Source organism: Fragaria vesca, linkage group LG7 (assembly GCF_000184155.1).
Source record: "Fragaria vesca subsp. vesca linkage group LG7, FraVesHawaii_1.0, whole genome shotgun sequence".
NCBI lineage: Eukaryota > Viridiplantae > Streptophyta > Magnoliopsida > Rosales > Rosaceae > Fragaria > Fragaria vesca.
In genome coordinates this window covers 11,738,582-11,751,949 of record NC_020497.1, presented here as the reverse complement: position 1 = coordinate 11,751,949, position 13,368 = coordinate 11,738,582, and the positions used below count along the sequence as shown (strand labels likewise).

Here is a 13,368-nt window from a genome sequence, read left to right as displayed (position 1 = left end):
GGAATCTAGGATTAACCCATTATTATTATTTTTTGGAAAAAACAAAAAAAAGAAAAGAAAAATTACAAGAAAAGTCTCTAAGGAAACCACACTGTGATAAATAAAAAGAGAGGGCCCTAACCGGATACGAAAAGAAACAGGTGTTGCTAAATGTATCCAGCAAACTACTTAATAGATTCAATCCTAGCAAATTATGTTAAATATTCTAAATTTACCCTTTAAGAAATCCCACAAAAATTGTGGCTCAATTCACACACCCAGCAAACTTCTTTCCAGAACAGTATGGAAAAAAAAAAAATTCTTCCCAGACAAAGAGTATCAAAAGTAATAGAGAGAGGGCATTTGAATATTGATAATTATAAATACAATCATCAAAACTAATCCCAACCATAGTCGTCATCCATGGTTTCATAGATATACCCAGTAAATTACTAATTAGACCCAACGCTTATAAACATACTCTCTCGTCGAATCTCTCTCTATCGTCTTTAGTCTCTGAGCCTCCGACTCTCTCGTCTCTCCTCTCCTCTCCTCTCGGTTCTCTCTCTAACTCTCTGAAATTTCTAGGCGTCAGGCGCAGCGGGGCCACACCGCCACAGCCCACAGTCGTCAAGCGCAGGCGCGCATCAGCCATCTCTTCCACTGTTCCACAGCAGGCAACTCACAGTAACTAACTCTGTGACTGTAAGTATGAAGGCTATGACAACTTTCTGCTTTTCTTTTTCAATTTTTTTAATACTTACTGTGAATTGTTGATGAGAAATTGAGAATCTGGACTATTCTTCTCGAAGGTTTGATGAGAGTTTGGTTACAAACGGAGCCTAAAAAAAGCTCAAAAGAGTTTGATTATTTTCACATAGGCATAAGCGCATCACCAGCTTTTTAAACCCTTTCAATACGAACCCAAATTTCATTTCCAAACGGGGCCCTATTTTATTCTCGAACATGACTGGATTTCGATAAGACGTAGACTACTATTAAACTTTGTTATCTTTGTTGTTGGCGAAATTTTTGTTTGGACGGACAAAAATAGCCCTAGAATATGAAAAATAGAATAAAAAACAAGTTAATGGTTCGGCGGGACTAACCTGTCACAACTCCTCAAAACCCCAAACCAAACCCAGAATAAAAAGAAAGCAAAACACTCGCCGCCTCCCTTGTTTACCACCACCCAACTTCCTCTAATTCAGTGTGTAAGTTCTCACTTCGTTTCTTCTCTTGTTTGAATAGGGTACACAGTTTTCTGTTTTTACTTGTTTCTCTGTTGTTTCATTTGTTCCTTCTGTTATGGTTTGGTTTTGTTTGTATTGGGTTCTCTTGCCACTTTGGCTTTAACTCAATCTTGTCAATAACACAAGTAAAAACCAGATAATGTTTTTTGGTTCTGTTACCGTGTATCTATTAGATTCTATGTCTTTTGTCGTTAGTGTTCTTCTTTAATCTTTCAGTCTCGAATTGGGGTTTTGAATTTTTCTGCTATGCTTGAAAGGAGGAATTGTGGCTTTAATCATGTATTCATGTGTTTTTATCGATCTTCTGGTAGGACTGCAAGAGTGAAAAGAATCTCATATTTTGCGTTTAAGCTCTTTTTTAAAACTTGCTAAAATGCCAAGACAAAAAAGCACACATTTCTTGCTTGCGAGTCTCTATATATGTGTGAGTATTTGGCACCAGTTATACTTTTGCTAACTGTTTAAAATTTTCTTTAGGAAGCTTGTGACGTATAGCCAAGATGCAGGCATGCAATGGATCTGCTGTTATGGGTTCCGTTCAACAGCCCACATGGCTTAGAGGAGCAGCTTTTCCAAATGGAGGGCGCATTAGTGGATTTCCACATCAAGTTAACCTTAATTTTGCAAAAACGGCTAGATCTTATTCTAACATCCAAGGAAGCTTGGTTACCGGGATGCCGTCCTCTCCTGCTTCAGTGCAGGTGCCTAAATTTGGAGGTAATTATGCTTAAAAGATTGAATTACCATCAATATAATCTGTTCTTGTATGGTCTTATTGAAATTTAATTGAGGTTTGGTAGAATACTTTTAATTCTGGTATAGTAGGATTTAATGCCAGGTCACTTTCTCTCTCATTGCCTTGCTTGATTTCGATGCTCTGCATAGCCAGTGTGTATTTATTTTACCATGTTTAGCACACTTCAGAAGCAAAAGCATCATTTGTGTAAAGATATCTAGAGAGCTGTGTACAAGTCATGACAATATGTTATTACTCCTAGCAGGACTTGTGTCTGACTTGTTCTTCAATTTTTTTATTTTCCGTGCAGATAATGGAAGTAGTTTTGTAGACAATGCCTTAAGCGAGGCTGACCCTGAGGTGCTTGCCATTATAGAAAAGGAGAAAGAGCGGCAGTTCAAAAGCCTCGAGCTTATTGCCTCAGAGAATTTCACTTCTCGGGCAGTAATGGAGACAGTTGGTTCATGTCTCACAAACAAGTATTCAGAAGGATTACCTGGGAAAAGGTACACAGCTTGAGTGATGTTCTTCTTCATGAGTCTGAGTAATGAACTGCAATTGATATCTTTAGTTGTAATATTTACCGTTGATGTACAAGTCAGTTGCACATTTCAGGTACTATGGTGGAAATGAGCACATCGATGAGCTTGAAACACTATGCCAAAAAAGGGCCCTCGATGCATTTCACTTAGACGGAAAGAAGTGGGGCGTCAATGTTCAACCATTATCTGGTTCTCCCGCTAATTTTGAGGTTTATACTGCAGTTCTCAACCCTCATGACCGTATCATGGTAAGGTTTCCCTTTGTTTTTTTTCCCCTTTGTACGAGTGTGGTTTGTCTTTATACTAAATTATCAATATGTGACTGTGACTTAGGGATTGGACTTGCCACACGGTGGACATCTGTCTCATGGGTTTATGACTCCTAAAAGACGTGTATCAGGAACATCTATTTATTTTGAGTCCATGCCATACCGACTTGATGAATCCACAGGTTCTGCATTATATTTCTCATTAGAATATGTTTTCTTTATGATATACTAAGGATAAAATACTTAATCTCTTGGATTCTTGGTCTTTCCCCCCAAAAAATAAAATATATCCAGGTCTGATTGATTATGATATGCTTGAGAAAACAGCAACACTATTTCGACCAAAACTCATTATTGTCGGGGCAAGTGCTTATCCTCGAGAATTTGACTATCCTCGCATGAGGAAGGTTTGGATTCTGATGTCTTTACTCCATATAAATGATTTCATTTACAGTGCATAACATGAATTTCATTAAATATTTTACTCTGATTTTCTTTGTCAACTGATGAGTTATATCTAATTTGGATTGGAAGATTGCGGATGCTGCTGGTGCTTTTCTTATGATGGATATGGCTCACATAAGTGGGCTTGTTGCTGCTTCTGTGGTTGCCAATCCTTTTGAATACTGTGATATTGTGACTACAACAACTCACAAGGTCTATTTCAATCTCATGTATTTATATTTCACCAACTGAATCCAAGATTGAAAAGTTTATGGTAGTGGACTTGTTTATAGGCTTATGTATCATTTTGTTCCTAGATTAGATAGACTCAATGAATAATCATACATAAATAGAAAACTGCTTACTTTTTGTTGTCCACGATTGGATGTTCTAATAATTTCATGCATTGCTTTTCAGTCTCTAAGGGGTCCGAGAGGAGGAATGATATTCTTCAGGAAGGATCCAGTTCTTGGTGTTGATTTAGAAACTGCGATCAACAACGCAGTTTTCCCAGGTTTACAGGTTTGTTCCACTCATTTGTTATTTTTTCTGCAAGCAACATTTATTATTTGAATGTGGATATAAAAGGCTCGGCTTCTTGATGCAGGGTGGTCCTCATAACCACACTATTGGGGGCCTTGCAGTTTGCTTGAAGCATGCTCAGTCCCCAGAATTTAAGGCTTACCAGAATCAGGTACTTCAATTATATTGTATTGATGTGAAAACTGGTTCAAGTCATGTTCCTAATGTATTATGGCTTCTCTCTTGTAGGTGGTCTCTAATTGTAGGGCTCTTGCAAGCCGATTGCTCGAACTTGGATACAAGCTGGTTTCTGGTGGAAGCGATAATCACCTGGTTCTTGTGGATCTGCGACCCTTTGTAAGTATATTTGTTATAGTTTTGCAGTCTTCGCTACATATCGATTGTTCCTTGTATGAGAACGTGTGCTGAATGTGGGCACATACATCAGTATATTCATAGGCAAAAGTGTAAGGCAAGGTTGTTCTGCTCTCTAAGTGTTCAACATACCATGCTGTGTACTTAAAGGCCTCATTTGTTTCATGGAAAGTAAGCATCAGGAAAGGAAAATTGTTCCTTTCCAGTGTTTGGGAAAGCATAAGGAAAGGAAACACTTTCTTGATTGATGGGAAAATATGGGGGAAAGTGGTTCCTTCCAAAATCCTAAGGTTTTTGTACTGTTCATGGAGGTTTTTAGTGGGTTTGTTATTTGAATTATAAAGAAAGTCAAAAAAAAAAACAAATGCTTCTAACCAATGAGATTCATCCACCAAAGAATAAAAAGTTCTAGATAAAAGACAAAAAATCTGACAAATCAACACTACTGCAAAAACATAAAACCTAATTTGACATGCTCGTGCCCTTGTTTCATGTTTTTCCCTGTGTGCTTTTGTCTGGCTAGTAAAAAAAAATTTTGTTGATGTTTTTTTAACATAAACAATTCCTAGTTGGTCTTCTTTTTGGTGTATGAAGATGTTCTCCTTTATTAATAGGGCATTGATGGTGCTCGGGTGGAGAAAATTCTCGACATGGCTTCTATTACCCTTAACAAGAATTCAGTACCTGGTGAGTCTAAGAGCCTGACCTTCCACAGCCTTGTTTTTGGAGGGCTGAGGTCATATTCTTTTTTGTTTGCATAATTGTGGTTTTATTTGAATTTGTATCGTCTTCTGTATAGGTGATAAAAGTGCTCTAATGCCTGGAGGAATTCGCATTGGAACACCTGCCATGACAACACGAGGATTCACTGAGAAAGACTTCATAGCAACTGCAGACTACATTCATGAAGGTGTGCGGATAGCAATTGATGCCAAAGACAAAGCCCCAGCATCAAAGCTACAAGAGTTTTTAAAGTATGTTGCAACCCCTGAATTCCCTCTGATTGATCAAGTTTCAGATCTGCGGACAAAAGTTGAAGCTCTTACCACCCAATTCCCAATGCCTGGAGTATGAGTCATTATAGTTAGACACTAAGATAATTCTCTCATCTGGAGGATGAAATTGCAGGATTAGTTGCTTGTGTTGTATGCACAACTATTAAAGATAGTGTGTGGATGTTGTCATTGACGTTGGTATGGCATGGTAGAGTTAAAGATTCCTTGCATGCACTTTTTGGTGTGTACCACAATATTCATCTTCTATTTTGTATGAAGAAGATGCGGCAAAGGTCCATAACATTGGATCAATAACATTCACATACTTATGGTAAGCAGATTACTCTCCTCTGACTTCTGTTTCTTGGCCTGTTTGACATTATTCATAATGTCATGTTATTTAGGTTATTTTTAGTTTTTTTTTTTTTTTTTTTTTTTTTTTTTTTTTTGGGTCAAATTTAGGTATAGTTCATGAAGCAGTATATGAACGGTTGAGGCTGTTTTACAGTTCGATATTGGATTTAATGATCTTCTGTTGGGGAATGATCAGTGAGCGAATGTTGCTGGAATACTGTGGTTGCTGGGATATTTAGAGAATTGGTCACCTAGATTGTATTTTGGAAATTTATAGTCAATGACCATCTAGTACTAGTTTTGGCACCTCTTTGCCCAAATCAATCAACACTTTAAAGACTGGTCATATTCCCTGAAATGGTATCCATTTGGGTCATGGATAACTCTAAACCACATCACTTCTGCTTCTATTGTAACAAAGGAATTCCAATCAAGTTATAAGAATGCTAGGTAGAGAAGGTAAAGGCGTTGCTAGTTGAAGGAGGTGGGTCGACTCATGCTAGCCGCTGGTGAAGATATGGATTTGCTAAGAAGTGACTGAGGTGTTAGTAGAAACAAATATGGCTGGAAGTGGGAAAATGCCCTACTTAGAAAGTGGTCATAGACTAATATATTGCAGGTGTTCCATAACACAAACTGATCTGACGACAAATCATAACTTTCATTTTTCTGTGGGTGTTCCAAACACAGGTGCTTCAAATTCTACACAAGGCATCTAATATCAACCTATCTCACAAGCACAAAACGAAAGCTGGAATTTGTTCCTCGTGCAAAAATGGAGTTACTAATTTTGCCATGAAGCTTCGCTATGCTTTTGCAAGCTCTTGATCCAGGTAATGCTTGGCAGTGACTAATTTATTTATTTTTTTAAATCAACTAAATTGAGCGCCTCTATTGCACCCAAGCTTGGCAATGACTATTATTCTTTACCTCTTCTTTGAGACATGTAGCTTTTTATATCTAGCACAGTTATTGAAGTGGTGATATTATGATTTTTATCTGTTAAACTCTGGTTTTACATTCCAAAGAACACATTGTTGTGGATATGAAAGTGAAGGATTTGATTTCATGGTTTTGCATATACTGTTTCAGATTGGTATTTCGTAACCATGTTCCAATCTTCCAATATTATCGTAGTCAAAAGCAATGTTTTGAAAAGCTTGACTCAAGGCTCGTTTAAGGCTTAAGAAGCTCAAGGCGGTCAGAAAATTGAGTCAATTTAGGTGTCAAGGCAGCAAGGCTTAAAAAGAATTGAACCATGCAAAAACGACTCAGAAAAAATTTAGAGCTAAGAACCTAAGCCATCCTAAGTTATTTTAATGTCATAAACCATATGCGAGGTTGACACAAAAGCCTGACTTGGTGGCAAAAGAACCAAGTAACCGGCCACCAAGACATGAGTAGGAGGGGACAAGTCCTCAAGTCTCAACCTATCATTATTTGACCACTTCCGAGACTACCTTATGCAGAGGGGGCAACCCTAGAGCATCAACACAACCTAATTAAAAACCAAAGCCTACTAAGAAAATGTTCTAGCCCCGCAAGCAACCCTAGTCTAAAATAAATGAAAAACTAAATACGAACTAAGGCCCAAATGAACCCAACCCAATAAATTGCCCCTTGAGGCCTACCAACTGAGCCCAAGTCTGAGCCCAAAATGTAGGACCAGAGAGGCCCAACCTATCCCTCCACCCAAGAATCAAACTGCCATGACGCGCCGCCGCTCATGCCCCTCACTGTAGACAAACAACGCCAACAACCTCAGACCACTACACACATCTCCAGATCCAGAATCGAACTTGGGTCGCTGCCGGGCCCCAACCAATCCGCACCCGATTGAAACAATCGAACCTGGCTCGCCGAACACTAACAACCACCAAGCCCTACTCCGGCTCATCAAAGACCAACCCACACCAATCACCCTTCGCAACCATTGCTCGAACCCATCCTCCAGCCAAATGAGAGAAGAAAAGCTCCACCAAATCTCCCTACCCGGACCAGAGACTTGCCCCAACAAAAAGACTTACACGTCCGGTGAAACCATCATGCACATGCTAGGCCATTGGCCATCGTCTTTGCCGGGGCGTAGCCGGACAATCTTCGACGACCCACAAAGTCCTCGCTCTGGCTAGGGTTTTGGAGAGGAGGCAGATGATGAAAATATACTTCCTTTCTTTTCAATTATTCTTATTGTTGTATTTAACTTATTACAAGAGTAATAGTACATTTAAATAGTTTTTATTTATTTTTTATAACGTAAGGCTTACGCCTTATGCTCCTCAAGCCTCAAGACTCTCACGAGAATGTCTTGGGTTACGCTTCAGCATTTTAAAACATTGGTTATAATTATGACTACCATGATCATGTTTGTGGGAGTGCACATTGTGCCTAGGCAACTTATTAGTGCAAGATCTGGGGAAGACATATTTCGTCGCATATCAGTCACTGCTGAGAGGGGGGATACTTACCATTCATCTAGATGAGCAGAATCAAAGGGTACTGCTAGGTGCAAAGTGATATCTTGAATAGTTTAGGCAGAAGCAACTTAAGTAAGTAGTTTAGATATGATATGATAAAGTAGAAGCCATGTCAGAGAGAATGTATGATAGTCCAACTCAAAATTGGTAACCAAAATTGGTGGAAAGTGTCAACTTAATACTCCTCTATAACCTGTGTGAGTGCCAATACCCCGTTTGCGAGCTCAATTGCTCTATGAAAAATGCGATGGAAGTCCTCCCATGTCAACCCTCTCATGACGTGATCATTACTCAGTTTATAAACCCAGTCTCTCTTTTGTATGATGTATAGGTAGTTGAGCTACTTAACTGTCCATGCCCGATTCCAGATTATTTTTCTGAAAGCTCGCACAACCCTTACAACATTGTTGGACATGTTCTTGTTAAGATGCGCAATCATATAGTCTCTAAAGTTGTTGAACTTTGGTGGTATAACATAAATTGTAAGCCATTTGGATGGTGGCGTCAGATCACTGTCCTCACTAATATGTGCACCATATGTAGCAGCCTAATTCTCACAACAACAACCCACAAATTTAGTCCAAGTTTCACAATCCATTATACACAAATGATAATCAAGATTACTAGTTAGCCACAACCTCCATATGCTACCTTATGTAGGATCACTACTCACAACCTCCATGCTACATTAATTTATAGAGTAAAGGCCACCACTAGTGCAAGGAAAAGCTTAGTAATCCACGCAAAAGTTTTTATTATTATTAATAATTCAGGCACCCCCATACATCAGTGATGTTTGAACCCATGATTTCAAAGTTGTTAGTTAACCTACCTAACCAATCAGACAACAGCACACCGACTAATTAATGCCAAAGCTATTATTAAGTAAATTGAGAACAGACATAGGTGCCAAAGATCAACAACATGTTCTTTTAACATCTATCAACATTAAACAATTGAATCTGTTTCATTTTGTTTTCTACAATTGAATCAACACATACATAGTTGCAAAAGAATTAACTTAATCAACACATATCTTCTTAAAAAAAATAAAAATAAAAAATAAAAAATAAAACAACCAAAAACTGATGGACCAAATACTATCATGATGATCCATAGAAAAATTAGGGCCAACAAATACAAATTCAATTTGAGGTTCAACTAAGCAGAAAATGGAAACAATCAGACTTCTAAACAAAAGTTCTCAATCATAGACAAGTAAATATGGATAGAGAATAAAAATGCCAATCTTCCTTTGCCAGAGATAACCGCTTCTTGTCTTCATCTTATGCAATCATTTTTCCCTTGTCTTTACTGAACCTCGTCTCTAAACCTTTTTCAATCTCCGCCTCTTGGACATTATCGGATTTCGCATTTTCATCCTCATTGGAACTCTAATGTAAAAAAAAAATTGAGAATAAAGCTCAGCAAGATGTATCAAACTGTACTTGTTATAGGTTGCAAATGAATAACTAGAACTGAGACATGCCAAACAAAGGAGAAGTTAAGCACTAGCCTCATTGAATCGGTTATCTAGCTCTTAAAGTTAGAAATCAATAACTGCATAAAAAGTCAAAGCGATAGTAATACTTATTTGTCATTTCTAGAGCTCTACACCTTGATTTTCCTAGACATACATATTGATCAATCATGTTTGGAACACTGATATTTTTCCACAAAACATAACAACTTCATCCAACAAAGAAAGCCATACATTCTCCTCATAGTTTGCAATTTTATCTTGCACATTTTCAATAAATCCATAGCATTTACTATGTTCTTATCATCTTTTTGTAGAGCTTGAGACAACTCATGAGTGATTTCAAGTATAATACTCATCAAATACAAACTGAATATGAAATCAAATGATTGTAGCAACTTTAAAGAAATAAATATTTCATACTTCAGAATTCACTTTGTCAAATGCTATTTCAACCAAAACATCAATTATAACAGACATTAAAGTTTATAAAAGTACCATAATGTGAGCTTTAATGCATGTCATATTAACGTTTGATTTCATTTTCTTGATTGAGTCCTTGTTTACTTGTATGTTCTCCAATTTTAAGTGTTTTGATGACTTTGATAGATTGCTTTGCTTGGAGAATGTCTCGGCATTTAGAAGATGCCCCAACGATGTTAAAAATATAAGCCACTGATGTCAAAAATACACCAATAATACCATGTGGAGAGAGACAACAATAGAACAAAGAGTGAAAATGATACAGCAAAAAAACAAACACGATGATGTGGAGAGAGACAGAGAACCTAAACGTCTTTAAGTTGATTGCGAGCCTGAACCGTGGCCGATGAGGAACAAACTGAGAAATGACCACATAAGAATTTGATATGATCGTTTCGAGCTATGTTTCTTTTCTTGAGATTATTTGAATCTGGTCTGTAACAAAAATTTGAATCGTTTAAATAGAAAACAAGTATGTGATGAAGTAAGCATTAATTTGTTCTAAGGTGAGCTCGCGGATCACCAACCTGGCACATTGCCAAACAAACCCCTACCGTTAATTTTGAAACAATCCCTAACTTTTAATCTGCATCGTTCACGAAACATGACCATTTCTTTTCTTTCACGCAAACTCCATTTTCATGAGCCACTCTTATATACACAATACATGCATCGTGTATACACGTACTATACATTGAGATTCATATTCTCTTTGAATTAATAGATATAAGATGTTAGTTTATATATAGCTCACAAAAGTTACTATATACAATACAAAATACAATACAAAGAGTATTTGGTAACAACACTAGCCATTGATGTGAACAATACAATAACAATACCATGTTTCTTGGCTACACCCACAAGAGCTAACTGAAGCTGATGTGCGAAACAATAAATGAAAAAAAGCACTTGCGTTCTCTTTCATAATAAGTGTCTTCAGATCATTAAGTTCTCCACTCATATTACTCGTTCCATCGTAACCTTGACCATGTAGCTTAGAGATGCTTAATGCATGTTTGAATATAATGCATCTATAGTTTTCTTAAATGACATCACATTAGTATTAGCTACATGTTCAATGCCTATGAATGACTCAATCACACACCCATTTTTATCCACATAACGGAAAATAACAGTCATCTGCTCCTTAACAAATACGTCCATGGATAACAAATAAGTTCGTGGGTTCATCAACCTGAATAGAGAAAACGGCATCACTCATATCTCTAATATTAGCATTTATAGTTTCAACAACATCAACATTCACAATGTCCAATTGAATACTACGTGATGTAAATTTAAGATTTTCAGGATCATTCTTCTGAGCTACTGCACTCACTTCATCATTGTGATCAGTAAGAAATTGCAAAAGCTTAAGACAGTTACCTTGATTGTTTGAATTCTCTGACTCGTCATGACCACGACCTTATCTTAGACGAAACAGAATGCAATCAACGGATGCTTCTAGTCAAATTCGATAATCTGCTCGAGTACTCCTCACATTCTGATTAATAATGTACGGATATGCTAATTTTCATTTATCAAAGCCTCACATTTTTGCACTGCTTGATTGTGAGCATTGTTGAGCTTCCCTACATGATCATACAATCTTTTTTTTCTTGAAATTTCGATAGCCAATACCACTAAAATAATCACATCTTCTCCACCAAGATCAATTAAAAAAAAAAAAACAAAAACAATTACTAGTTAAAAAGAAATGATCTTATACAATGGCATATGCAACTCCTTTAAATAAAATATGTATCCAACTCTATCTTATCTCATTTGAAACATTCATTGAAAATGTCAAAAAACAAAATATCAAAAATACAAAGACATGTAGAAAAATATACTAGAGTGTCGCATGTTATTTCATTTCTACCTCACTACCAGTCATAAACCTAGCTCTTCATTCTAGATAATACTTGATTCTCAAAATCCATTTATGTTCCCCATTGTTCTCATTGCCTCTTAATCCTCATTGTTATCCTCTTCTTTTCTTCTTTTCCGTAATCATCATTACTCAATCTATCATTCCACATAACATTAGTAATGTCAGTTGCTGTTAGTTCTCTATTACAAATTTGCTCTAAGTGTCCTTCCTGAGAACATAAAACGGATCAAATTGACCATGCACGTCTGAACCTTGAACTGTTGTTTTGGCGTATCCCATGTAAAGTGTGTCAGCCCCTGGTATTATATCACCCAAATGGATAACCACTTCATGCTTTGTCAACTTCTGAGCACCGGCACATAGCTAGTAATGCTTCATTACATTGGAGCGCGCAATACAGAGGAATATCTTCGACTTCATACTTCCATGTTGTATATTCCTCTAAGTACTTGATTCCCTTACATCTTGTTGTTGTTGTTGTTGTTGTTTCCTTAATTTTGTGTAGCCAAACTGATAAGAATCGAAGTCCTCGTTCCTACAACATACATGGCTTAATTAAACAAGAATCCAATATCATTCTCCAACGTATATATGAAGCCGATTAGTGTCTACAAAATAAATTTCATTAAACCTCCTTCTGCCTAAGCTCTCAAACAACAAACTTCGTTGTAAAGTCTTTTCTCTCCAATAACTATTGCTCATAATTGGGTCTCATATGTTTGTCCATGTTGTCAGATTTGTATATCTACTCTGCCACCTCCTCATTTGAATCACTAGAATCTTGATTTTCTTCAGTCCCCAACTTCTTGTCATGTTTGGAATCGAGGGTCGCAGCTTCCCCACCTTCAATTCTTGCTGCTAGTTTCTCCATAGCGATGGTCATACGCAGTGGCGGAGCCAGGAATTCAACTTAGAGGGGATTCACATATAAAGTACTAATAGTTATAATATATATATATATATATATATGAGTCTGGATCTAGAGAGAACTTCCTTAAACTCTTAAAGTAAGGATATTTTTAGTTCTAGCATGCATTTTGACAATCAAAACCACATATTCCCTAGTTACTTACCCACAAATGAATCCTACAAAAAAAATAGCCAAAATAAAAAACGTTTAACCATTTGATTAGCACAATATTCGTTTTAATTTTATCTAACGACCAATAATTGTTTACGTCAATTTGAATGACCAAATGATTATGGAATTAGTTGAAATTTGGTAGACATGTATCTTATTTTGATTGGAACCATGTATTGTACTATTGGTAAAGGTATTCCATTAAGAATAAGATTAATTTGGTTGTTCAAAAGCAAAGATTAGATGTGGATTTTGAATTGTTTTTATTGAAAAAGAAACACACCTTTGTCATGAACCTGGTTTTTTTTCTTGTTCTTGTTGAAGAAGAATGGTGCTCTTATGCAATTTAATCTTGTATAAAAGATTTTCTTTATTTTCCTTAACAAAAAAAAATTGTTTGATTTGATTTACTTATCTTTTTTAGTGCATTGCCAAATCATACTGACAATTAATATCAACCATTAGATTAGCTTAGATCTAA

At 36.7% G+C, this 13,368-nt stretch overlaps 1 protein-coding gene across 1 annotated transcript; it reads left to right on the top strand.

The window, feature by feature from the left end:
• Positions 1–455: 455 nt before the first annotated feature.
• On the top strand, positions 456–5,469 carry LOC101302297 (serine hydroxymethyltransferase, mitochondrial-like). Its single transcript, XM_004307126.1, has 12 exons — positions 456–684; positions 1,710–1,949; positions 2,279–2,474; positions 2,584–2,758; positions 2,844–2,961; positions 3,074–3,186; positions 3,314–3,436; positions 3,641–3,745; positions 3,831–3,917; positions 3,995–4,102; positions 4,735–4,807; positions 4,920–5,469. The coding sequence occupies exons 2-12, from the start codon at positions 1,733–1,735 to the stop codon at positions 5,192–5,194; spliced, it is 1,590 nt and encodes a 529-aa protein (XP_004307174.1). The 5' UTR covers positions 456–684; positions 1,710–1,732; the 3' UTR covers positions 5,195–5,469.
• Positions 5,470–13,368: the final 7,899 nt, after the last annotated feature.

What these genes read in the sequence shown, in the direction of transcription:
- LOC101302297 (XM_004307126.1), top strand. Translation starts at nt 1,733, where the DNA reads ATGCAGGCATGCAATGGATCTGCTGTTATGGGTTCCGTTCAACAGCCC. An exon ending in ACCCTCATGACCGTATCATG is followed by an intron (nt 2,759 to 2,843) that starts GTAAGGTTTCCC and finishes ACTGTGACTTAG; the next exon opens with GGATTGGACTTGCCACACGG. An exon ending in TGACTACAACAACTCACAAG is followed by an intron (nt 3,437 to 3,640) that starts GTCTATTTCAAT and finishes ATTGCTTTTCAG; the next exon opens with TCTCTAAGGGGTCCGAGAGG.